We start from the raw sequence: 25,193 nt of genomic DNA on the forward strand, positions 1-25,193 counted from the left end.
ATTTATGCAGAAATTCATTTTTTTATTGGATGTTTTATAACAGAAAGTAAAAATATTTTTTCCTCCAAATTTGTCGGTCATTTGTTTATAGCGCCAAAACAAAAAAAAAAAAAACGCAGACGTGATTAACCACTGCAGCATTTCCCCCCTTAATGATCAGGCCATTTTTTATTTTATTGCAATGACACTGGCAGGGAAGGGGGTTATCATCAGGGGCGATCAAGGGGTTCAATGTGTTCCCTGTTTGTGTTTTCTAACTGCATGGGGGGACCACACAGATCCATCATCCTGCATAGCAGAAAGACAGGATCCGTGCTCCCCAACAAAATTGCTGTGTACGAGCTGACGCACACCTATGGTGATTTGCGGGATCGATCCACATAGCCGCAGTATAACTGCAGCGGCTGGTCCTTAAGCTGTTAAATACCACCAAAAGAAAGCTCCATTTGTGGGGAAAAAATAAATAAATAATTTTACTTGGGTACAGAGTTGCATGGCCATGCAATTGTCTGTTAAAGTACCAAAGTGCTGCATCGCAAAAAGTGCCATGAGGGGTAAATCTTCCGGAGGCCAAGTGGTTAATGTGTTACGAAATGCAGGACCCTGTATTCACTATATCTGGTCTCCCACAGTACACAGAACATGGAAATGCAATTATTTTAGTAACTATAAACTGCTAAATAGCTTTTCTCATCAGCAATATATAGCCTTGTAACTTCTATCAGTGTCTGGTTAAAGCTTGGAGTTCTCATTCTGCTCTGTCCTATGAAGCTGCAGGACCCCCTGACCCTCTGCCTGGACAGCGCCGATTAGCCCTGTGCTGATCACATACTTTCCCAAGAAAAACAAAAAACAAAACTCTAGCAATACACACCAAACTGAACATGCGCCTCTGTTCTATCAGGAGACGGATTGTGGACTGTGGAAGAAGGGGAGGAACAGACAAGATAGGATCAAACAGCCTTTTTACACAATGCAGAGGATTAACCCCTTAAGTTCCACAGTGAATATAACAAGCATGCTTTACTGCATATACAGACTGATTTTACTGTTGTGGGTTTAGTAACACTTTAAACATTCTGCATTTTACATTTTGAAGCACAATTTAAAGTAGAACTATAGGCAAAACTTGTTTCCCCCCCACTTTGGATAGCATAAGGAAGGGTTGTAACCCATCAGGTTTTTTTTTTTGCCATCTGTGTGTCATTGAGATTTCCCTTCACTTCCTGTTCCATAACCAAAATGAAAGTGAGGAAATCCCTGCAAATTAAGGGGATTCCTTGGGGACCCCCTAGGTCACCATTGGAAGATTTCCTCTCCATTACTTTTCTAAGGACAACCAAAAGTTGGGACAGACAGCAATAAAAACTGACAGGTGTTCTAATCCCTCTCCACTCCATCCAAAACTAAAATTTTTTGGCCATACTTCTATGGATCACAGGAGTGAAGTTCGTTCTGCACTCCTTTGACCATTTTTCAGCCAGTTCAGGTTTTAAAGTCCAGATTCACTCACATTCCTGTACCGGCTGCTGGCTCAGCCTCTTAACCAGCAGCTGAGAGTCTGAGCATGCCGCTCTCACCCCCTCCACAGCCCAGCGTGCCGGTGAGCGCTGAAGAGGGGGGGTACAGAGCAGAGAGCCGGTGACTGTCTGTCTCCAACTCTGTTCCTTGAAGATAAAACTGAGCAACTAGTGGTCTTTGAACAATCAATTCTCAGTCTTAGAAGCAGCGGGGGACAGATTCAGCACCAGAGAATCCACCTAGGTAAAACTTTTTTTTTTTTTTTTTTTTAAACCCCATACTTCTCTTCTAAAGCTCAATTCACAAAGGTGCAGAGCCCCATATGGTGTAAAGAGGCATTTGTTTATACTTTTGGAGCAGCGTGGCGCTAAAAGCAGGCAGCTCCTATAAGTGAATGGTTATTCAGCAGCACAGTACGTAGGTTAACACAGTGGCTGCATCTCCATTCACTTAAAGGGTATGTCCACTTCATAAAAATAAAAATATATATAAATTTTAAAACTACAGCCTCCCCGCCCCCCCCACTGCACTTAGAATGATAGGCCTCCCACATCTGCTGATGTGCCAATCTGTACACAGACTCAGTCTCTGCTTACCTCCAGGACAAAAGACCCTCATTGGCCAGCTCTGCCCGTGCTGACCAATGGCTGCGAGTCATTGCACACATTATGCTGCTAAACAGTTTCCAGGGCTACAAATGCAGAGAAGTGCAGTGAGGACTGGAGGAGCGGGAAGTATGTTGGAAATAAATGTTTTTTTTTTTGTTATAAAAAAAAGGTGGCGAAACCTTTAACCAAAAAAAAAAAAAGAGAAGGAGAAGAAGAAAGAAGGAAGAAGAAAGAAGACCAACTGCATGCAGCTCGACACTACTTGAAAAACAGCTCGTCACCCATGTTAAAGTAGAACTATAGGCAAACCCTTTTTTTTCCCCATTTTTGATAGAGCAAGGGAGGGCTAAAACCCGTCAGGATGTTTTTAAATTTTATTTTCACTATCAATGATAAATGGTAAACAGGACAAATAGAGAGGATGAATTTCCTCAACAGGGGCACAGACAGCAATAAAAACTGACAGGTGTTCTAATCCCTCTCCACTCTATCCAAAATAAAAATTTTGCCTTTAGTTATATTTTAACCACTTTCTGACTACCCTATACAGGGTGGTAGTTGTGCTCTGGATCACGTATTTATACACGTGATCCACACTTACGCCTGCAGGGGCTGCGCACGCCGCTTCTGCTGTGAACATTCACAGCAGAAGCCAATCTGCGGGTGCCAGGCACTTCGCAGTCCTTAAGGCCCCTTTCACACTGGGGTGGGGGCGGCGGTAAAGCGCCGCTATTCGGCCGCTAGCGGGAGCGGCCAAGAAAGTGTTAAAAACCACCTCAAAGGGCCTCTGCAGAGGCACTTTGCCAACGGTATAGCCGCGCTGCCCCAATGATTGGGCAGGAGCGGTATACACACACTCCTTACCCGCTCCAAAGATGCTGCTAGCAGGACTTTTTTCCCTGTCCTGCTAGCGCACCGCTCCAGTGTAAAAGCCCTCGGAGCTTTCATACTGGAGAGACAGCAGCGGCTTTTTCGGGTCGGTTTGCAGATGCTATTTTTAGTGCAATAGCGCCTGCAAACCACCCCACCCCAATACAATTTCCAGGCTTTAGAACACCGGTGTTCGTGCTGGGAAGCCGCGGGTTCAGCGGAGCTCTCTCACATTGCTTCCATTCACGCTGCGTGCCTAGCCATGCCCCCCTGCGGACATCTTATTACACCCACCAGAGTTTTGTATTTCACGGTTATTTTTAACAGTAAACTGAGCTTATATAGTGATATACAGGATTTAGAAATCCATCGGACTGTTTTGATGTTTAATTATAAAGTCAGGGGTGTTCTCACAGGTTTGCTAATCTGACAGATCAGCAGGTTAGCCGCTGCTTTTAAAATTCAACATCAAAACAGTCCGTCGGATTTCTAAATATTGTATTTCACCAAAATAAAAACGCGAAATGCAAAACTCCGGTGGGTGTAACAAGATGTCTACTTGCCCCCTTCTCAGTCTATCCTTACTATGAACGAGTGCAGGGTGTAGCAAGATGGCGGCAACGAAACGTCACTTCCGTTACTAAATCTGACAGGTCGCCTAACCTGACGAAACACCGCCTTATAGAGACGAGTGGCGAGGATTGCAACTTCCCAGGTATTGTACAGTGAGTGCCGCTACTTGGCATATGGGAATGTAAGTGCATTGGGCATATGTTTTTAACTAGGATTTTTTTTTTTCTAAATAAAACGTATTGCACGATTATCATGCAATTTTCTTCATTTCCCTAGTGGTGATATTGGATATAAGAGCAAAGGTGGTGGACGCCAAATATACACTATCCATAGGATTAACCACATAAGCGGTGAGGGTCCTGGTGGCCCAAAGATATCTAGTGAGTTGCCGCCCCCCCCCCTACATTAGGTGGTGGAACACATTCATAAAGTGGAGCACTATAAAGTAAGAAGAGCACAAATCACTAATACACACGTGGGGCAGAAAGAAGTTGAATAGAAGATTTTTTCCTGTCTAGATATTAATATTAGGACTTTCACTTGCTATTAATTCGGAATCGTTTATTATAACCATCTTGTTTTGCAGGGTCTATGGTATTGGAATATTTTTATATTAATCTTAGATTTGATTTTAAGCTAGCGCCTCGACACACGGATTGCACTTCAGGTTCTCTTCATCTGCCATCAGTGGGTGACATGTCTACTGCCACAGACAATCAACTAAGCACAAATTCCACCTATTGACATGGGTTGTGTGCCCCCTGCTGTGGCTGGCCCAGTCACTGAGAGTGGCAAGCAAACTATAATATATCTTTGGATAACAGAAACCTGAACCTGAACTACATGGTACCATATTATAGCAGATCTACTGGCAGGACCAATGGGTAATAACTGATACAGAGGGAATGATGAGGAAAAAAAAATTAAAAAAAAAAAAAAAAAAAAAACACACACGCACACACTTAAAGCTATTGACAAGACTGCACTACATTTTTTTTCTTCAAGCTATCCAGAAAATGTTTTAGTTTGCCTTCTTCTTTAAACTTTGTCTGAATATAGAGCTATGGTTTGTCCCAAGCATGTTACATTACATTCACTTTTGACTGCCTCGCTACTTTTGCTGGGAGTCTGTTTTACGCACCAACTACTTTCTAAGGTTTGTTCTGACCATTCCTCCTAATTTGAGGTCATGTCCTCTGGTTCTTGATCTCCCAATTATATTGAAAATACTGCCCCCTCCTGAACTGCAGAATGAACAGCAAAGCACTGCCACCATTCCAGGAAGTGGAAAAATAACAGATCCACTAGCAGGATGGTAAAAGAAATGGTAATAAGTGTATAATGGGGGATCTCTGCTATACCAGCAGTTTTGTTGTCTATAGTTACACTTGCTGACCGCCCTATAGCAGTTTTACTGTTACAGGGCGGCAGCTGTGTGCCAGATAACGTATATTTACACAGAACGGACCTCTGCCCATGTAAACCAAGTAGATTCTGAGAGGGTGGGGGGTGGATACAGTGTTCCTTTCATTAGTACAGGGAGTGCACATTTTTAGCACCCATCACTGCATTAGCGTCACTGGTCCCCACAAAGTGTCAGCCTCCGGGTGTCTGCCGCAATATTGCAGACCTGCTATAAGTCGCTGATCGCCGCCATTGCGAATATTACATTTTTTTTTTTTTTTTTAAAGTAATAAAAATGCCAGTATATATCCCATAGTTTGTAGATGCTACAACGTTCACGTAAACCAATCAATAATAGCTTATTGGGATTTTTGTTGTTTAACCACAAACATGTAGCAGAATACATATTGGCTTAAAATTTATGCAGAAATGTGATTTTTTTTTAATTTTATTGGATATGTTTTATAGCAGAAAGTTAAAAATAGTTTTTCCCTCCAAATTTGTCTTTTTTTGCGCTATAAACACGCAGAGGTGATTAACCCCTGCAGCCCTGGAAGATTTTCCCCCTTAATGACCAGGCCATTTTTTGTGATATGGCACTGCGTCGCTTTAAAGAGGAAGTAAACCCTAATGGGTCTTACTTCCCCTTTGTTGCTTTTTGCTATAATAAATATCCAAGAAAAAAAAAAAAAAAAAAAAAAAAAAATAGATTTCTTCATCAGTTTAGGCCAATATGTATTCTTCTGAATTTTTTCTACATAAAAAATATATGTTGCAATAATCGTATATTGATTGGTTTGTGCAAAAAGTTATAGCGTCTACAAAATAGGGGATAGATTTATGGCATTTTTATTACTAATAATGGCGGTGATCAGTGATTTTTAGTGGGGCTGCAACATTGCGGCAGACAGATCGGACACCTAGCTGACATTGAACATTTTGGAACCAGTGACATTAAAGTAATCAGTGGTAAAAATATGCACTGTTATTGCAATGACACTGGCAGGGAAGGAGGTTATCAGGGGCGATCAAGGGGTTCAATGTGTTCCCCGTTTGTGTTTTCTAACTGTATGGGGGACCACACAGATCCATCATCCTGCATAGCAGAAAGACAGGATCTGTGTGATCTCCTCCTGTCAGAAGAACTGAGATTTCCCTCATTTACACGGGCAGATCCCCGTTCTGTCACTGCGGGGAACGATTGCGGGTCGGCGGCGCCCCAACAAAAATGCCGTGTACCAGCTGACGCACACCTACGGTGATTTTCAAGATCGAGCCACATTGCCGCAGTATAACTGCAGCGGCTGGTGCTTAAGCGGTTAAATACCACCAAAAGAAAGCTCTATTTGTGGGGAAAAAAAATAATTTTACTTAGGTAGAGTTGCATGGCTGTGCAATGGTCTGTTAAAGTACCAAAGTGCCGCATCGCAAAAAGTGCCATGAGGGGTAAATCTTCTGGAGGTCAAGTGGTTAATGTGTTACGAAACACAGGACCCTGCATTCACTATATCTGGTCTCCCACAGTACACAACATGGAAACGCAATTATTTTAGTAACTATAAACTGCTAAATCGCTTTTCTCATCAGCAATATATAGCCTTGTAACTTCTATCAGTGTCTGGTTAAAGCTTGGAGTTCTCATTCTGCTCTGTCCTATGAAGCTGCAGGACCCCCTGACCCTCTGCCTGGACAGCGCCGATTGGCCCTGTGCTGATCACATACTTTCCCAAGAAAAAAAACAAAAAACAAAACTCTAGCAATACACACCAAACTGAACATGCGCCTCTGTTCTATCAGGAGACGGATTGTGGACTGTGGAAGAAGGGGAGGAACAGACAAGATAGGATCAAACAGCCTTTTTACACAATGCAGAGGATTAACCCCTTAAGTTCCACAGTGAGTATAACAAGCATGCTTTACTGCATATACAGACTGATTTTACTGTTGTGGGCTTAGTAACACTTTAACATTCTGCGTTTTACATTTTGAAGCACAATCTGAAGTAAAACTATAGGCAAAACTTGTTTTCCCCCCACTTTGGATAGCATAAGGAAGGGTTATAACCCATCAGATATTTTTGCCATCTGTGTGTCATTGAGATTTCTCTTCACTGTTCCATAACCAAATGGAAGTGAGGAAATCCCTGCAAATTAAGGTGACTCCATGGGGACGCCTAGGTCACCATTGGAAGATTTCCTCTCCATTACTTTTCTAGGGACAACCAAAATTTGGGTTTTTTTTTTTTTACTTTCACTTTCAATGATAATGGTAAAACAGGACAAATGGAGAGGGTGTATCTCCTGAATGGGGGCACAGACAGCAATAAAAACTGACAGGTGTTCTAATCCCTCTCCACTCCATCCAACACTAAATATTACATTTTATTTATACTTTAAAAAGGAGAAGAATGGCCAAAGCTTTTTTGGCCATACTTCTATGGATCACAGGAATGCAGTTCGTTCTGCACTCCTTTGACCAGTTTAGGTTTTAAAGTCCAGATTCACTCACATTCCTGAACCAGCTGCTGGCTCAGCCTCTTAACGAGCAGCTGAGAGTCTGAGCAAAAAAATTAAAAAAAAAAAAAACACATGACCAGCTGCATGCAGCTCGACTAAACTTGAAAAACAGCTCGTCACCTATGTTAAAGAACTATAGACAAAAATTTTTCTCTTCATTTTGGATAGCGCAAGGGAGGGTTAAAACTCGTCAGAATTTGTATTTATTTTTTTATTTTATTTTCACTATCAATGATAAATGCTAAACAGGACAAATAGAGAGGATGACTCTCCTCAACAGAGGCACAGACAGCAATAAGGACCGACAGGTGTTCTAATCCCTCTCCACTCTATCCAAAATAAAAATAAAGTATTGCCTTTAGTCATACTGTAACCACTTGCTGACTACCCTATAGCAGTTTTACTGCTACAGGGTGGTAAATATTGATAAATTATATATACACATATACACGATCCCACACTTCCGCCTGCAGGGGACGCACATTCCGCTTCTGCTGTGACTGTTCACAGCAGAAGCCAATCTGTGGGTGCCAAGCACTTTGAAGTCCTTAATACAATGGGGAGAAAATATGCAAACCATGAGTGAGGCCGGGTTCACAGCATGAAGTCGTTCCTGTATACCAGTTCAGGTCAGATTTTTTTTTTTTTCCTGAACTCGCACCTGAACCAGACCCAAAGACGCACACAGACCCTTTTCTCAATCCAGACCCTGGCCGCCCCTGACATGTGTGAACCAGCTCCACTGAGCCAGCCACACTTGCCTGACATTGGCATATGTGTGAACCCGGCCTAAAAGTTGGGTGAATTGAGTGAGAAAAAGACAACATGGCGTGTTGCTGTACATGTTGTTAACATATTAAAAACAAAAAATAAATAAATCGCTAAACAATTAAACAGGCACTAACACACAGTTCAGAGAAACAAGCACCTAGAATATTGTATAAACACTTACTGGGGTCGTGAGGAGCTGGCGGCTGCCCCCACTGGGGATACTGGCTTCCCCAACCTTGTGGAGGATATTGGTGTGGGGGAGGTGGCGGCGGAGGACCCGGACTGTAGGTGGAAAGAAAAGAAATGCAATGTTTTAGGTCCTGAAGATTTTGTTTTGCCGTTATAGCATGGGGCAGACAAATAACTGAAACAATGAAAGCATGAGGGAAACAAAGCTGCACAATACAGATATAGGCAAGCTACCCTGTGGTAACCTACACAATGTGATGCTGATCACTTATCACATATCTTTTCATCTGTCTCATAAGGAATTAAAGATGTAAAATGATTCTAGAAACAGACTTTCTCCCTGTTTGGTTAAATCATTGTAAGCAGGACTTCCCATAACAAACACCCAGAGAGCAATGAAAACCCCAACAGGTGTACTAGCTTCCCCACTCTACCCAAAATTTAATTAAAATATTAAGGCTGGAAAAACACTAAAATGTCCCAAAATGAAGAAGAAAAAAAAAAAAAAAAAGAGAAAAAACACATTCAGTAGCTTTATTAGGCATCTGTATCCCTTGTAATGGTGACATTGTAAAGCACACCCAGAAAAATACATTTTTCCCCACTCTAACGTCCTTTATGAGGGTGGCTACATTTGCCCTACATGGAATGTAGCCAGTGTCTGGTCGCTCCCAACATGCACTAATGTAGATAAGTGCCGACACATCCAGCACATCGTGTCACCTAATACCTTTAAGCAAATATACAGCTGTTCTTTACAAAATTCAACGTCAGTCTGCTTTAGAGATCATTTAGCAGTACATACTGTGGAGGAGCTCCTCCTGGAGGTCCGGGTGGGTAAGGGCCAGGGTTGAAAGGTCCCATGGGTCCAGCTGGACCAGGACCGGGAGGGCCAGGCCCAATCGGACAAAGGGGGCCCTAGAAAGAAGTAAAACAAAGTAAATTAGACAAACTGGACACAGACAATTTAAAGTGGTTGTAAAAGGTACAAGGTTTTTTTTTTACCTTCATGCATTCAATGCATGAAGGTAAAAAAAAAACAGTGTGCAGCAGCCTCCCCATGAGACCCCTTTCACACTGGGGCAGTTTTCAAGGCTCTAGAAATAACCTCTGCAAAGCACCTGAAAATTGCCTCCCATTCATTGCAGTGTCTTTTCACACTGGGATGGCGCGCTTGCGGGACATTCCAAAAAAAAAGTCTAGCAAGCAGCATCTTGGGGGGTTGGGAGTGCTGTATTTAGTGCTCCCAAAACGCCCTGCCCATTGGAATGAATGACTGAAATGAAAGCGCAAAAAAAAAAAAAAAAAAAAAAAAAAAAAGCGTTTAGCGCTCACAAAAAGTTCCGCTAAAACGAACAGAGCTTTAGCGCTAATGGCTGGCGCTTTCAATGTGAAAGTAGCCCAATTTTTACCTGAGCCCCCTCTCAATCCAGCGATGTCCATGAGAGCCTTGCCCCTCCGAGGACTCTCACTCCTGATTCACAGCGGGAGCAGATGGCTGCTGCCAAAAGCCAATCACGGCCAGTTAGCCAATCAGGAGATGGAGGGGGCAGAGCCAAGGCTAAGTGTGTGAATGGACACACAGCCGCAGGTCAGGAGCACGCCTGCTTGGGTGCCCCCCACAGCAAGCTGCTTGCTGTGGGGGCACTCGGGAGTGAGGGGCCAGGAGCACCAGTGTGGGACCCGAGATAAGGAGGATCTGGGCTGCTCTGTGCAATGGGTAAGTATTATATATATATTTTTTTTTTATTTCTTAATAGCAAAGGTTGTAAAATCACATTAAAGAGGAAGTAAACTGATGGATTTTACTTTTTCTTTTGTTCTTTGCAAAGTAAAAGCATAATGGGCTAATAGGCATTGCCTACTAGCCCATTATGTGGCACCTACCTGCAAATGAAGCAGTAGATCAGACACCGTGCAATTGCAATGCAGTCTGGGAAATGCACAGGACTCCCACATCGCATAAAAGTGTGAACTAGGGCTCAGTCCTAAAACTAAACATGACAGGACAGCACCTGCTCATCTCCCCTCTACATTTCAAGCCTGAGACCAAACAATTGCTTAAAGAAGCTGTAGTATTTAAAAACATTTCCTTAGAGGTTTGTTAATGCACGGTCTCCTCACTATACTGTGGCACGGAGGCAAAGCTAGCAGAAAAAAAAAAAGTCAAAAAGCGTTAAGGCCTAGCTCCTACGGTAAACAGATTTGCCCCCATTTCTCACAATAATAACAAAGGCAATAATACCTCAATTTTTTCTTCAATTAGCTGTTTGGCATGGTCAATCTGTTGTGGTGCACCACGGATAATGAACATTTTAAAGTTGGGGTCACCGTTAGGTGGCGGCTGTCGGGAAATCTCCACAAATGCTCCCGTCTGCTGGTTAATTGCCTTGACATTCTCCCCACCTGTGAAGCAGAAACAATCTATAAACTGAGGCCAGGAAAAACGTTGACAGAGCAACAAGAGAATTAGCCATGCATCCAAGATAAAGTAAAACTTAGAACACAAATATGGACTCACCTCGGCCAATTACCAGGCCACATTTATGAGTGGGAATAGAGAATGTCATTTCACCACCAGGTGGTCCCCATGGTCCTTGACCTCTGCCCCTTCCTCTGCCACCTTGTTGCATGCCAGGGCCTTGGGGTCCAGGTGGACCACTCTGAAAGAAGAAAAAAAAAAAAAGCAATCAGTGTACAGAGATAACAGAAGTTGACCTTTGGTGCATGTTACATTTTGCACTTGTAATACCATGTTCCAGCTTCTGCATCCTCTCCCCTAACCCCCCTCCCTGTGACAACGGGTAGGGGAGCCTCTCCCCACTGTCATAATTTAAAACCAGCGCAGCAGCCATGCAGGGCTTCGCCCACACGGCCTAGTCATTCAGAGTTTTGCAAATGAATGCACTTAAAGTGCTGTCGGCCTCAGCAGCCACTGGCTTGTAGTTCTCAAACTGCGAGGGCGCTGGTAAGAGTTTTGTAGCTCACCGATTTTTGTTCCTTTAATTCAGCAAAGCCTGCCCATATCAGAGGTATGGGCAAACCATGTACTGAGAGTCTGCAGGATTCTGGCATTGCTTACATGCTCCAGTATAAAAATTATTTTTTTTTTTACCTGTGCATTTATTCATTTTATAAAAAAGTGGACTTACCCTCAAACTCTGCAGCAGGTCCCCAATAATCCTGGCTGCATGGTCACACCGGTCTGGTGGACCCATGATGTGTGCTATCTTATCGGGACCAGTCCCATCATCTGTGGAGAAGGAGGCATAAAATTACTACAGGGATGCCAAACAGATTAAAGCGTTGTCCTTTTCATAGGCATGCAAAAACAAGAATAAAATGTTGTGAGACATCTGGCCCGCCTCAAACTTGCTGGGACCTACCTTAAAAAGGTAAAGCAGAACTTCCAGGAAAAAAAAAAAAAAAAAAAGTCTACCAATTTTTAGATTTGTGTACACTACCTGCAACACATTTGTACAGTGCTGTACACACCTAGTTCCTTCTCAGCACGTGTAAGAGACAACGCAACTCCAGAATGCATGTGCAAGAGAAGAGAGCAGATAATGCACTGCTGGACGAGGACACACTAGACGGTTTATATGCCATTATGTGCAAGTAGTAAAAAGTTACACTTTAACAGGCTTTGTTCTACCCTTTCATACTTCTTGGTCTCTAAACATCCTCTTTATGCAAAGATATGCACAAAGCTTCAAAATTATGTAAATGGCATATTAACAGTTAGCAATTTTATACATAGCTTCTATCACGTACAATAAAGCTATTGCGCTTAGCTAGCAGCTGACAACCAGAGAGAACAGATAATAGCGTCATCCACGCCAAAGTAATTTTTTTTTTTGTGATAAAGAGAAGTCCCCCTGCAAGGTAATGACATAACATGTTAGCATGCACTGCAAGCTAGCACATTATGAAAGACCTTAAAATGAAGCCCTCCAGCGGCATGCTGTCACCGTTGACAGGGTTTCCATCTTCACCCAGTTTACCTTCCAAGCTCGTGTTTGCGGGCTCTGGCCAGTTCAATGGCCGAGCCGTGTTAACGTCAGTCCCATGGATACGCACCTCATACAGCATTCTCAGTATGCCTTCAGAGCGCTGTGCGTATTCGCTGGTGACGTCACCCGCTGCAAAAAGAGAATATCTCCTAAACAGTGCACATTTAGGAGATATTTATTACACCTACAGGTAAGCTTTATTAGAAGCCTACCTGTAGGTACAAATCACCATGCGGTGGTTACTACCACATTATGACATTCTACTTATTGTGGATAGGATTCAGGTGTTGGATCACTGAGCCCTGAGCTCAGTCCTGATGGAGAGAGAGAGTAGAAAGTAGAATACCGGTAGAAAGTCCTCCTCACCTTGTTTAAACTGTATCCTGACACCAGCATCATTCTGAATTTTCTTAATCATCTCACCGTTGCGTCCAATCACCACCCCCACCGAATGCCGTGGGACAGGTACCTAGAACAAAAGTTGGACCAATGAAAAAAAAACAAAAAAAAAACCCACACATCCTTCAGGCCATTCGGTATTGGAAATTACCTGGTTACTTACATCTATTCCTCCTCTGGAACCATATTCATTTCCTCCTCCTCCTCCACCTCCGCCACCTCCTCCTCCCCCTCCTCCTCCTCCAAAGTTTCCTTGATCTCTTTCTCTCAAAAGATCCATAACCATCTCACAAGCTTGCTGCAAAAAAGTGGAGAAAAAATTATATATGCAAAGAAAAGGATTAACACATTTAAGAAATTTCACTGTACTGTAAATCCGAGATCACAGAGGACCCAAAGTATTAGGTCAGTAACTTAGTATGGCTATAGGGCAACAAACCGTGTTTGCTCAAGGCTCTTTCAGATTTTAAAATGCATTACCAAAGGGGCCCATTTATAGCTCGACACCGCATCGATTACTCCTTACCACGGCCTGCATTTTATGCAGCATAAATTAAGAAAATGCAGGCCATGGTGTGGAGCCTGTCGTGTCCCACAGATTTCTTGCTGCCTAAAGTGTATCTAACCACAAGAAAAAAGTGAGATGTAGGTAAATATTTATTTTCACTTTGTGACCCTGCCAGTAACACTTCCTGTCCTAGGGTGATGGCGCTCACTCACTGTACTGTACAAGTAGTTCATAGTTAGGATTTATATACGCTTTAGTGCTACAGAGAGCGCAATGACTGGGAGGAGAACCACTCACATAACTGGGCTCTCCTCCTGGCTCTTTTAAATGGCTGGTGATTTGCCTGATTCAGAGAACATAAATGCACATTTGTAAAATATATTACAGTGCTTTATAAATGTGCAGTTTGGCCCACACTTCTCCAAACAGCAGTATTTTTTTTTTTTTTGGAAGGCCATACTGCTTCTTTATAAATTGGGCATGACAAAAAAAAAAAAAAAAAAAAGGGGGGGGGGGGATGTACTCTGGACCTAGACTTACAATCAGACTTGCACCTTTCTTGAAGACATGTATGCATATAAAAAGCAACCAGACTTCAAGCCAGCTGTCCCTCATGTGTGCATATTTTGAATAAGCTATGACAGAAGAAAGTGCCAATTTTGAAGAAGTAAAATCTACAGTGGCAAGAATTCTCAAAGTTTACCAAAATTTTTCTTGCATGATAATGTCAGGGAGCCTGTCCACCAGCTGAAGCCTTGGAGGTTGGATGATGCAGGACAATGGCCAATAAAACCACCAAGACAGGCTTCAGAAAAATAAAAATGTGCCTTTTGGAGTGTCCCAGTCAGAGCCCAGATTTTAACCCCATAGAGACGCTGTGGAATGTCCTCAAAAAAGCCGTTCACATCAGACATCTTACAAATGTGCCCAAGCCAGTTTTGTAAAGGAGAGTCAAAAATTCCTCCTGAACGTTGTGCAGGTCTGATCCAGCGCTACTAAAAGTCATTGCTGTCAAAGGAGGTTTGACCAGCTATGAACTCCCAGGGTTCACTTACTTTTACCTCCGGTACTGTGCATTCAATAAAAGACCTGAATTAAGAATTTGTGTGTGTTATCGGTCCAACCACATATATACACACATGCGCACAGCCGCCACCCTGTAGCAGTTTTGCTACAATGGGGCAGCAAGTGGTTAAGCGAATTGTGTTTAACTATTGCGACTTAGATGAGGATCAGTACAAATTTATATATATATATATATATATATATATATATATATATATATATATATATATATATATATATATATATACACACACACCTCTGTATTTTATTAGCCTGCCAGGAATATAATCCTGTTACTCTTTTTAATTAAATGTGTCAAAGGATTTTTTTTTTTTTTTTTTTTTTTTTCAGGAAAAGGTCTAAGCATACCGGCATCGAAGTCCTCAACATTACCTGCACTTTGAATGGTTCTCCAACAATTCGAAGAGGCTTGTCCACATTGGTGCCCTGGGAGGCATCTTGTATAAGGATCATTTTGACCCCGGCACGCTCCTAAAAATTACATAAAGACATTATATTGTCAGCAGTGCACCAACACAGTTAACATCATTAGCATATTAAAAAATAAAACAAAAACAACCAGTTCCCAAAAAATTGTGACTCACTTCCCCACAACCATGCCCTGTAAAGACTTAGGGGGTCAGTGGAACCACAGGGCACGGTAGGGGAAAATAGAGACGACACTTCAATTCAAACAATAGCTCTTTAAGAGAGCATAGTCAAGCAGCAACAGATTTTCCAAAAAAATAGTAGTTACTAAGGCTGACCATACATTAAACAATTTTATTTAGATTTATCAAAACCATATAATATGGAGGTTAACCCTAAAAACTTAATTTGTATGCAATCAAGCACGCCCTTGCACTACATAGTTAAAAAGGTAAATCTAAAGGAAATGGAATAAGAACATTGTATAATGTATGGCCAGTCTAACACTTTAGGGTAAACAATGCTCAGGACTGGTGTAGAAATCCCTACTGTAGGACAGCTGGGCAGAAATGTCAGCATGCCATCAATTGTCATATTATCACATACTTGTAACTGTTTGATGGTTTCTCCGCCCTTGCCAATAATCAGCCCAGCTTTTCCAGCAGGGATCATGATCTCTTGTAAAGATCCGTTCTGTCCATTGGAGTTGTCATGGAACTGGCTAGGTGGTCCCCCACGACCCCGTGCAACTATTTCATCAAGCATCATTTTGGCTTTTCTGCGAGAGAGAGCAAGAAAGTCAGATGAAGGAAATTTAAAAGGAGGGAATGTAATGTTTTACCTTCTCAAATAGGCCAATGTGACATACAGCAATGTTTATGACTGTTCCAAAACAGTCAACAGTGTTCTATCAAGTTGAGGTTGGGACTCTGTGCAGGCTTATGAACCTTGCTTTGTGCACTGGTCCTAATCATTTGGGGGGGGGGTTATGGTATGAAGTTGTTTTTCAGGGGTTGAGTATGCATTCTGGGGAAGGGAACTCTTAAGGTGTCAGCATACCAAGACATTTTGGACAATTTTATGCCCACAACGGTGGGAAAAGTTTGGGGGTGGCCCCTTCCTGTTCCAACATGACTGCACACAGCAGGGTCCATAAAGACATGGATGAGCGAGTTTGGGGTGGAGGAAATTGACTGGCCTGCACAGAGTCCTGACCTCAACCCCATAGAACACCTTTGGGATGAATTGGAGCGGAGACTGGAAGCCAGGCCGTTTTCTCAATCAGTGCCTGACCTCACAAATGCTCTTCTGGAAGAATGGTCAAACATTCCCATAGACACACTCCTAAATCTTGAGGACAGCCTTCCCAGAGGAGTTGAAGCTGTTATAGCTGCAAAGGGTGGGCCAACTCAATATTAAACCCTACGGACTAAGACTGGGATGCCATTAAAGTTCATGTGCGTTCCAATACTTTTGCTAACAGTGTACATACTGCACCCAATGGTGCACAACTGGGGTACAGATATACTTACTGAACTGAATCTGGAGAGCCTGTCAACGACACAATTCTATCTGGCATTCCTCCACTGTCTGCAGGAAAGAAAGGAGGAGAAAAATAGATTAACTACAGCACATTGAATTGGTATTTATGCAACATGGGTTGATAAACCCTCTGACTGGCAGCTTCTGGTAATAATCACAATCCCAACAATAAAGTCAGATATATATAAAAAAGAAAAAAAAAAAAAGTCTTACCTGGAGAAATCTGAACTTTACATCCCGACTCTTGCTGAATCTTATTTATCTGTTCCCCACCACGGCCGATGACTGGAAGAGACATGCAAGTTAGCTTAACCAGTGCAATAAGCCTGTCACTTAAAGGTGTTTAAGCTAACCAAAGCAGGGGTCATAAGGTGCCTTATTTTTTAATTCCATTTTGCCCAATTTACTCTGAGTGTCCAGAAACGAAAGCTAGTGCTGAATCGTAATGAAAATTCTGGACGCACTTGGGTCCATTTCGGTTTCCATTTTTGGCTTTTAAAAAAAAAAAAAAACTCACTGGTCCGTTGTGCTGTTAAAAATTCTGCTTGCCGCATTTTTGGTTGTGTAACATCCCCATTAAAATGCATTCAAAAACGCACTTGTGTTGCATTTTTGAGTTAGTTACATGACCCATGAAAAATACACCATAAACATGGTAAAACCGCACGCATTTTTAGTGGCCATTATCGGCACTTTGATTTTGTATTGGCTGAATGTCGATATCCCTATATATAGGGATGCACCTATATAATCGGTGCATCCCTAACGGAAACTCAAAACACCCAATATGCAAATATATATAAAAAAAAAAAGTGGCCTTTCCCTCACAACATGCAACGGTGCACTGCAGGACGCTGGCATCATGTTAGAACTACGGGATCTTCAGTCTGTTATTACATCTTGAGGTGTGTGACTTGGTTTCAAGGCTCAGAAGTTGGAAGAAAAATATGTACAAACATACCCAGTCATGTGACCTGTCAAAATCACATGGCTGGCTCTCCTCCAAATCACAGACCTTTCTCCTCTCCTTGAGGCATCACTAGATACACGCCACAATCTGACTTTTATAGTGATGGGTTGCAGCATGCCCAAGAGTGGACAGAGATATCTCCGCTGCGTTAAAAGTGACTAAATCCTAGTCTTCCTCCTCTTATGCCATGGATTTGAATCTTTTCCCAGATCACAGTTAGACCAAGGCAACTGTCACTATTATTAAACTCTCCATCTGTGCACACGCCCTCTGTCATTCCTGGAGCGCAACTTGAAAATCTGTAACGTCCTATCCATACATTTTCCATAAATATCAGTGATAAAAGAAAAAGCGAACACTCTAAGTATGTATGCAGCATGACCCTCTGATAACACTGGCAGTTGGCCACTTAAGCCCATCACTGACAGTGAGAACAGAATGTGGCTACATGACACAACAGGTGTGGGATACAAATGGTTTTACACAGATTTGTTCCATTAGCTTCACTATCCTTTCATCGTTGTAATTCAGCATCATGAAAAAGTCATTTTTCACGACAGCTGTCCTTTAAAATCCTCAGTAATGAGTCAGGAAATATTAAATACTCACTAAGTCCCACCATGCCGTCTGGCACACGATACTCTTCAGTCATTGTAGCTGACCTACAAGCAGAAATGAGAATGATCACATTCAATTCTCCAGAGGAGGAGACAAGAGAGGATATAATACAGGTGACAGCGGCTGTGAAAATGAATCTTACCGAGGAGGGAGGGATGGCGCAAGTGGCTGGGACATCGCTATAATATAAAAAGACAAAAATTACATTATTAACATTCAGCATCCTCTAGACCAGTGATGGCAAACCTTGGCACCCCAGATGTTTTGAAACTACATTTCCCATGATGCTCCACTATACTGAAGAGTGCATGAGCATCATGGGAAATGTAGTTCCAAAACACCTGGGGTACCAAGGTTCACTATCACTGCTCTAGATCCACACTAGTCAATCTCACCGACTACTAAATTGAAGAGGAACTGCAGCCAAAAGCTAAACACTTAACTGAAGTAGTAAATATTACTGGGAAGGAAGAAAGTAGACACTGTATAGGTTTTACAACAGTTTAGTAATAGCACTGTTTATTAAAGTGGAATTCCAGCCTAAACCTAACTGGCCTTAAAAAGGAGCAGTAGAGCCTGAGCTTGTTTGGCTGTACTTCTATGGATCACATGAGTGCAGTTACTGTAGTTTTGCATTCCTGTGACCTGTTTTCAGCAGAGAGTGAGCTGAAGTCTCTCTGCTGACGTCACAGAAGTCACTCCAGGGGCCACGTCATCACGATAATGGAAGTCTGGATCCGCCAGGTCCCTGGACCAACACCCGGCTCAGCCTCTCAGCCCAGAGCTCCAGTGAGAGTCTTGCGGGGCAGAGGAGAGAGCTGCTGATTGACAGTCAGCACCTCTCTGCTTGGGGAGCTGCCAGAACCGAGCAATGTTCAATCGCTTGGTTCCCAGTGCAGAGGCGCAGGGGCACAGATGTAGTGCCGATGCTGCATCCACCTATGCAAGTATGATTCAGCAAAAAAGCCCAAACCCATACTTTTAAAAATGCTCCCTCCCAACACCTTTTCCTGTCTAACCTGAGCAAAAAAAAGATGTGTAAACTTACCCATTTTAAGCCCGCTCCAGCTCTCCTGTCAGCCAGCAGCAGTTGCAGGGGAAAGGAGGGGGGTGCCGACAACGGATGGGCCATGAGTGCTTATGGGTGACATCACCGCTACTCCAGGCTTTACTTGCTGTTGTCAGAGTGCCCTCTCCCCTGCAGCTACCACTGGCTGACACGTGGGATCACATGACTGGACCACAGCAGGCTGAAAATAGGCATTTTCCTTCTTCCTTTTATTTTTTTAAAAAACAGGTCAGGCAGCATAGGGGTTTTTGAATTTAAAGCTTGGTAGGCTTGTTTAACCCCTTCCCGCCGACCGAACGCACATATGCGTCCTCGGCTTTCCGGGGTTATACCGGGATGATGCCCGCAGCTGCAGGCATCATCCCGGTACCGTTGTTTTCAGCGGGCGATCGGCTACCCGAATATAACAACCGATGCGGCTAAAAGCCGCTTGGCTGTTATACCGGAGGAGCGGGAGGGGACATCCCCCCCCTCCCGCCGCTGTTACCGGGCCTCCCGTGCGATCGGGAGGCCCGGTGTCCATTCGGGAATCTCCGGCGGCTGGGGGCGGGCTGGAACGAAGCTGTGAGCGGCTTCGTTCCAGCCTTCTAATTGTAAACGCGGAAGCGACGTCATAACGTCACTTCCCGTTTACTCGGCTGCCAATGGCGCCGAATTTAAAAAAGTACACAGTATTCAGAATCGCCGTTTTCGGCGATCTGAATACTTTGAAGTGTAAAGGAGGGACCCCCCATCCCTCCATAAAGAGTACCTGTCACCACATATTACTGTCACAAGGGATGTTTACATTGCTTGTGACAGCAATAAAAGTAAAAAAAAAAAAAAATTTTTAAACACAATTTATAAAAGTACAAAAATAAATAAAATAAATAAAAAAAAAAAAAAAAAATTTTTAAAGCGCCCCCGTCCCCGCGAGCAGCGAAGAAAACGCATACGGAAGTCGCGCCCGCATATGTAAACGGTGTTCAAACCACACATGTGAGGTATCGCCGCGATCGTCAGAGCGAGAGCAATAATTCTAGCCCTAGACCTCCTCTGTAGCTCAAACCTGGTAACCGTAAAAATTTTTTAAAGCGTCGCCTATGGAAATTCATAGGTACCGTAGTTCGTCGCCATTCCACGAGTGCGTGCAATTATAAAGGGTGACATGTTTGGTATCTATTTACTCGGCGTAACATCATCTTTCACATTATACAAAAAAATTGGGGTAACTTTACTGTTTGGATTTTTTAAAATTCATGAAAGTGTCACTTTTCCAAAAATTTGCGTTTAAAACACCGCTGCACAAATACCGTGTGATAAAAAATATTGCAACAATCGCCATTTTATTCTTTAGACTCTCTTCTAAAAAAATATATATAATGTTTGGGGGTTCTAAGTAATTTTCTAGCAAAAAATACGGATTTTAACTTGTAAACACCAAATTTCAAAACTAGGCTTAGTCATGAAAGGGTTAAGCTAGGGAAAACAAAATTGGCAGTGGAAGGCTCAAATGTAGACACATTTATATACAAAATGAACCTCCAAAATCTCAGACATCCCCCCCTTCCCCATTGAACACCAGCAAGAAAGGGAACAAAATAATGTTTCTGCCCCTATATGTATCCTGTGAGATGGGAGAATGGCAGCTTTGAGACACTTTAAACAGAACCCCCCCCCTCAGGTCAAAATAAGTTTTACACATTTGCTCTGCAGAAGTCATTTTGCAAGAGTTTTCATCCTGAAAAACTGGTGCTGTCAATAGTATCAGCCTAAGGCCCCTTTCACACGGGGCTGTCAGTTTTTGATCCGTTTAGCCCCACTGAGCTTGCGGATGACAGGTCTGTCTCGGCTCACTTTGCAGAGACGGACCTGTCAGAGCCCCGCTCTCCTCTATGAGGAGGGGGGAATCAGAAGAAAAACGGACAGCTTGTCAGTTTTCATCCAATCCGCCAGACAGATGGAAAATAGGGTTTCCATCAGTCTGCATTTAGCAGATCGGAGGGGATGTCAGCGGACATCAGTCGCTCCATAGAGGTGAATGGAGCGTCCATTCAGGTCCGCCTGAAAAACCGACAGGCGGACCTGAAGGGTCCACATGTGTGAAAGGGGCCTTAGGAACAGCCGCCGGCACAACAGTAAAGTAACTGCTTTCCTAAAAAAAAAAAAAAAAAAAAAAAAAAAAAATGGATCTCTAATTGAATGAGCTGGAGAGGATGGGAAATCACAAACTCCATCATGTTCAGTAAGAGATTGCCTTGTATTTGTTAATACAAAGTCTGTATTCATTGGCAGCAGTGCCGAGCGAGCGCCCCTCAGTGGTCAGTGTACAGAGGGGAATTTGCTCAGCACAGGACCAGCAGTAGTACCGGACTATTAAAAATAATTGTCAGCTTTACCAGTATTCTCTCAGGTATGATCACATACTTAAAATGTACTCAAGGTAGACCAAAAGTAACACAGAACATACTTGGCTTCAGCTTTAAAGGTGTTGTAAAATCATTTTTTTTTTTTTAAATCTTAATGCATTCTATGTTCAACACATCCTACACTTTGTGTGCAGCAGCCCTCCTAATACTTACCTGAGCCCCATATAGATCCAGCAAAGTTGTAGGATTGTCTTAGCTGGCCGGGAGTCCCCTCATTGGCTGAGACAACAGTGTGGCCGCATTGGCTCCCTCTGCTGTCAAATTCAGTCAGCCAATGGGGAGGGGACGGGGCTGGGCTGCAGCTCCGTGTCTGAATGCTGTGGAGGCAGTCAACAGGAGGGAGGGGCCAGAGAAGAGGAGGATCAGGGCTGCTCTGTGCAAAACCCACACAGGGCAGGTAAATATAACATAACAGGTTTGTTATTTTTAACTTAAAAAAAAAAAAAAAAAAAAATGTATATACTTAAATCACTTTAACCACTTTAAGACCAGGACTTTTGGAACTTTACAAGTTTAAAATTAGTATTTTTTGCTAGAAATTACTTAGAACTCCCAAACGTGATTTTTTTTCCCCCAGACGCAGAATTGCCCACAGTACAAAATACAGGGGGTATGGCAGCTAGCTGCAGCCATAACAGTATTTAATGTCAAATGAATGACTTAAAATGTGCTGTGGGCGGTCATCAAGTGGTTAAAGGTCAAATTCCATGAACTACATAAAAAAAAAAAAAAATAAAGTTAGGTACCTGGTAACTCATTTTCAAGGAAGTCTTCCATGGAAGTCTCTGAGAGATGGCTCCTCCCACCTAGAAACAGGAAACACAAAGTCCACCATTATAAAAAGTACACACATACCTATACACCTCAGTAATACAAACAGTAATACAAACAGTAACAGGTAACAAATGCCTTGATTAGTGTTAGTAAATTATGACACCTAAAGGAAGGAACGAGTGCTGCCCTGGAAGACTTCATAGAAAACAAGTTGGCAGGTACCAAACTCTGTATTCTCAAGCCATCTTCCAGGGCAGTATCAGAGGATGTAGCAAGGAATACTCACTAGAGGAGGTCCACCGCCTGGAGAACTTTCCTACCGAAAGTTTGATCTTGGCTTCACAAATGGTTGATGCAATAGTGCTTTACAAGGGTTTTTAAGCTCAATCATATCGCTGTCTTGCAGATCTGCTCCAGAGTGGTCCCTGCTCTTTTTCCCCAAAAGAAGAAGCCCATGCTCTTGTAGAGCGAGCCGTTACTCTGCTTGTGGGTGAAAGCTTTTGTGCCCAATATGCAAGTGTTACAGCCATTTTGACCCATCTTGCTATTGTGCTCTTTGAAGCTAGCGGACCCTTGTTTGGTTCAGAGAAAAAGTGCTGAATATTTCCGCCAAGCTTTGGCTCTTTCTAAATAGGTTGAGGATTTTTCTGACATCCAATTTGGAGTATCTCTCGCTTTTCTTGCTTTCAAGGGTTGCTGGGAGAGAACAACCAACAGTGTTTTGCGACCTGTGAAATGCTGAGGGGACTTTTGGCAGAAAAGCTGGATCTGGTGAGAGGATCATCTTATCTAGGTGAATAGTACAACACGGTTCGAGCAGATAATGCCTGAATCTCGCTCGCCCTTCTAGCTGAGACTAGTGAAACCAGCAGCACCATTTTTAGAGTAAGAATTTTGTCTGAACACTCTTCCAGGGGTTCAAACGGGGATGCTAGGAACCCTTGTAGAACCATGGCTACATCACATGAAGTGAATTTCCTGCCAACATTAGGTTTAGTTTTACCGACTGAATATAGGAAGTTTTTAATGATCTGCTGAAGGCCTTTACACATGAACAGAAAATCGGATGAAAAATATCGCTTTCAAAGCGATCATACGATAATCTGATCATTAGTACTAGGGGTGCAACGGATCAAAAAACTCACGGTTCGGATCGTTCCTCGGATCAGGAGTCACGGTTCGGATCATTTTCAGATCAACAAAAAAAAAAAAAATCTCCCCCCACTGTAATATATCCACATGTCCCCCACTGTAATATATCCACAATCTCCCCCACTGCAGTGCTGTAATATCCACAGACTACCCACTGTATACATTATGAGATGAGTATTAGTAAGACTAGTGCTGTTAGTCTTACCTTACAGTTAAGACTAGAAGCCGCCAAGCCAGCCGCCGGACCCACGAGTTGAGGGCGGGGTGATGACGTCAGCGCGCAGCTCAGTGTCGCCGGGTGTACCAAGATGGCCGCGGCTCCGGAGCTAGGCCGAACCCGCGGCCTTCCCTAAGACCTGAGGCCGCGGAGGGCTCCGCGGATCATGGGTGTGCCGATCTGAACGGGCTGGCCCGTTCGGATCACGGATCGGTGACGATCCATTGCACCCCTAATTAGTACACAGTTAAGGAGAGGGGATCGACAGTTCTACGACATTATCCGAAGGGACAAGCACAAAAAGGTTTCTCGTGAGTTACCCGATCGTACAATTTGTTTAATTAGTACAGTTTTTTCCTCTGAAAATACAATACAAATACACTACATTACATCTGAACTTTTATTCTGTCATACAAGAATTTTCTCAACATTAGTAACCACTTCATTTTCGATATGAAGACTAACATGAAAAAAAAAAACAAAAAACAAAAAAACAAAACACCACACAAAAACACAAAAAGAACGATCATTCATCCGATAATCTCATCGTGTGTACAAGACTTTAGTTTGTATCAAGACAATGCCGCCACCTGAACTTTTAGACCCCTTTCACACTGGGGCGGTTTGCAGGCGTTATTGCGCTAAAAATAGCGCCTGCAAACCGACCCAAAACAGCCGCTGCTGTTTGTTTAGTGTGAAAGCCCGAGGGTTTTCACACTGAAGCGGTGCGCTGGCAGGAGAAGAAAAAAATCTCCTGCAAGCCGCATCTCTGTATTCACCGCTCCTGCCCATTGAAATCAATGGGACAGCGCGGCAATACCGCGGCTATAGCCGCGCTATACGAGGGGTTTTAACCCTTTTTCGGCCGCCAGCAGGGGTTTAAAACCGCACCGCTAGCGGCCAAATACCGCGGTAAAACAGCGCTAAAAATAGCGCTGTTTTACCGCCGACGCCCCCTACCGCCCCAGTGTGAAAGCAGACTTAGGGTGCTGTGGGAGAAAATGCAGGATAGTGGGTCTTCCTTCTCTTTCCGTGCACCAAGACGTGATTTTTTTTCCCCCCATACCTTTTCATACAGTAAGGAAATGGATTTGATCCCCTGCAGATTTTGTAAGGTTGCCCACTTACAAAGAAATGAAGGGTTTATAATTTTTATCATAGATGTATTTTAAATGATACAGAATATCAACCAAAAGTCCAGATAAAACATGATACAAAATGTTATAAATGGAGTTGCAGTCAGTGAGTAAAATAAGTATTTGATCCCCAAGCAAATCATGACTTGGTAGAGAAACCCTTGTTGGCAAGCACAAAAAGGTAAGACGTTTCTTGTAGTTGGTTACCAGGTTTGCACACATCTCAGGAAGGATTTTGGTTCACTTCACAGATATTCTCTAAATCCTTAAAGTGCAGTTGTGCTTCAAAAAATAAATAAATAAAAAAAAAATTTAAAAGCCAGCAGCTGCAAATACTGCAGCTGCTGACTTAATAATCGGACACTCACCTGACCCAGCGATGCGGGGGAACAAGGCCCCACTCGTCTCCACCTCCTCTCTGCAACGCTGGCATTATAACTG

At 43.0% G+C, this 25,193-nt stretch overlaps 1 protein-coding gene across 5 annotated transcripts in view; it reads right to left on the reverse strand.

Moving 5' to 3' along the window:
- The window catches only part of KHSRP (KH-type splicing regulatory protein), a 58,705-nt gene that overhangs the window by 9,741 nt on the left and 23,771 nt on the right, over nucleotides 1-25,193 (reverse strand). The window contains exons 4-19 of one of the 5 annotated variants that reach the window (XM_073622800.1): nucleotides 22,220-22,279; nucleotides 18,139-18,175; nucleotides 17,988-18,040; nucleotides 16,622-16,693; nucleotides 16,399-16,456; nucleotides 15,473-15,644; nucleotides 14,831-14,929; nucleotides 13,028-13,162; nucleotides 12,832-12,934; nucleotides 11,605-11,705; nucleotides 10,974-11,115; nucleotides 10,698-10,858; nucleotides 9,258-9,370; nucleotides 8,445-8,545; nucleotides 6,744-6,788; nucleotides 875-919 (exon numbers count right to left, since the gene is read on the reverse strand). In XM_073622800.1, the coding sequence (XP_073478901.1) occupies nucleotides 875-919; nucleotides 6,744-6,788; nucleotides 8,445-8,545; nucleotides 9,258-9,370; nucleotides 10,698-10,858; nucleotides 10,974-11,115; nucleotides 11,605-11,705; nucleotides 12,832-12,934; nucleotides 13,028-13,162; nucleotides 14,831-14,929; nucleotides 15,473-15,644; nucleotides 16,399-16,456; nucleotides 16,622-16,693; nucleotides 17,988-18,040; nucleotides 18,139-18,175; nucleotides 22,220-22,279 (1,497 nt within the window). Of the gene's footprint in view, nucleotides 1-874; nucleotides 920-6,743; nucleotides 6,789-8,444; nucleotides 8,546-9,257; nucleotides 9,371-10,697; nucleotides 10,859-10,973; nucleotides 11,116-11,604; nucleotides 11,706-12,831; nucleotides 12,935-13,015; nucleotides 13,163-14,830; nucleotides 14,930-15,472; nucleotides 15,645-16,398; nucleotides 16,457-16,621; nucleotides 16,694-17,987; nucleotides 18,041-18,138; nucleotides 18,176-22,219; nucleotides 22,280-25,193 lie in introns of all 5 variants that reach the window. The other 4 variants (XM_073622799.1, XM_073622801.1, XM_073622803.1 and 1 more) reach the window with 4 other exon arrangements.

The sequence above is a fragment of the Aquarana catesbeiana genome, linkage group LG03 (assembly GCF_042186555.1).
Source record: "Aquarana catesbeiana isolate 2022-GZ linkage group LG03, ASM4218655v1, whole genome shotgun sequence".
Lineage (NCBI taxonomy): Eukaryota > Metazoa > Chordata > Amphibia > Anura > Ranidae > Aquarana > Aquarana catesbeiana.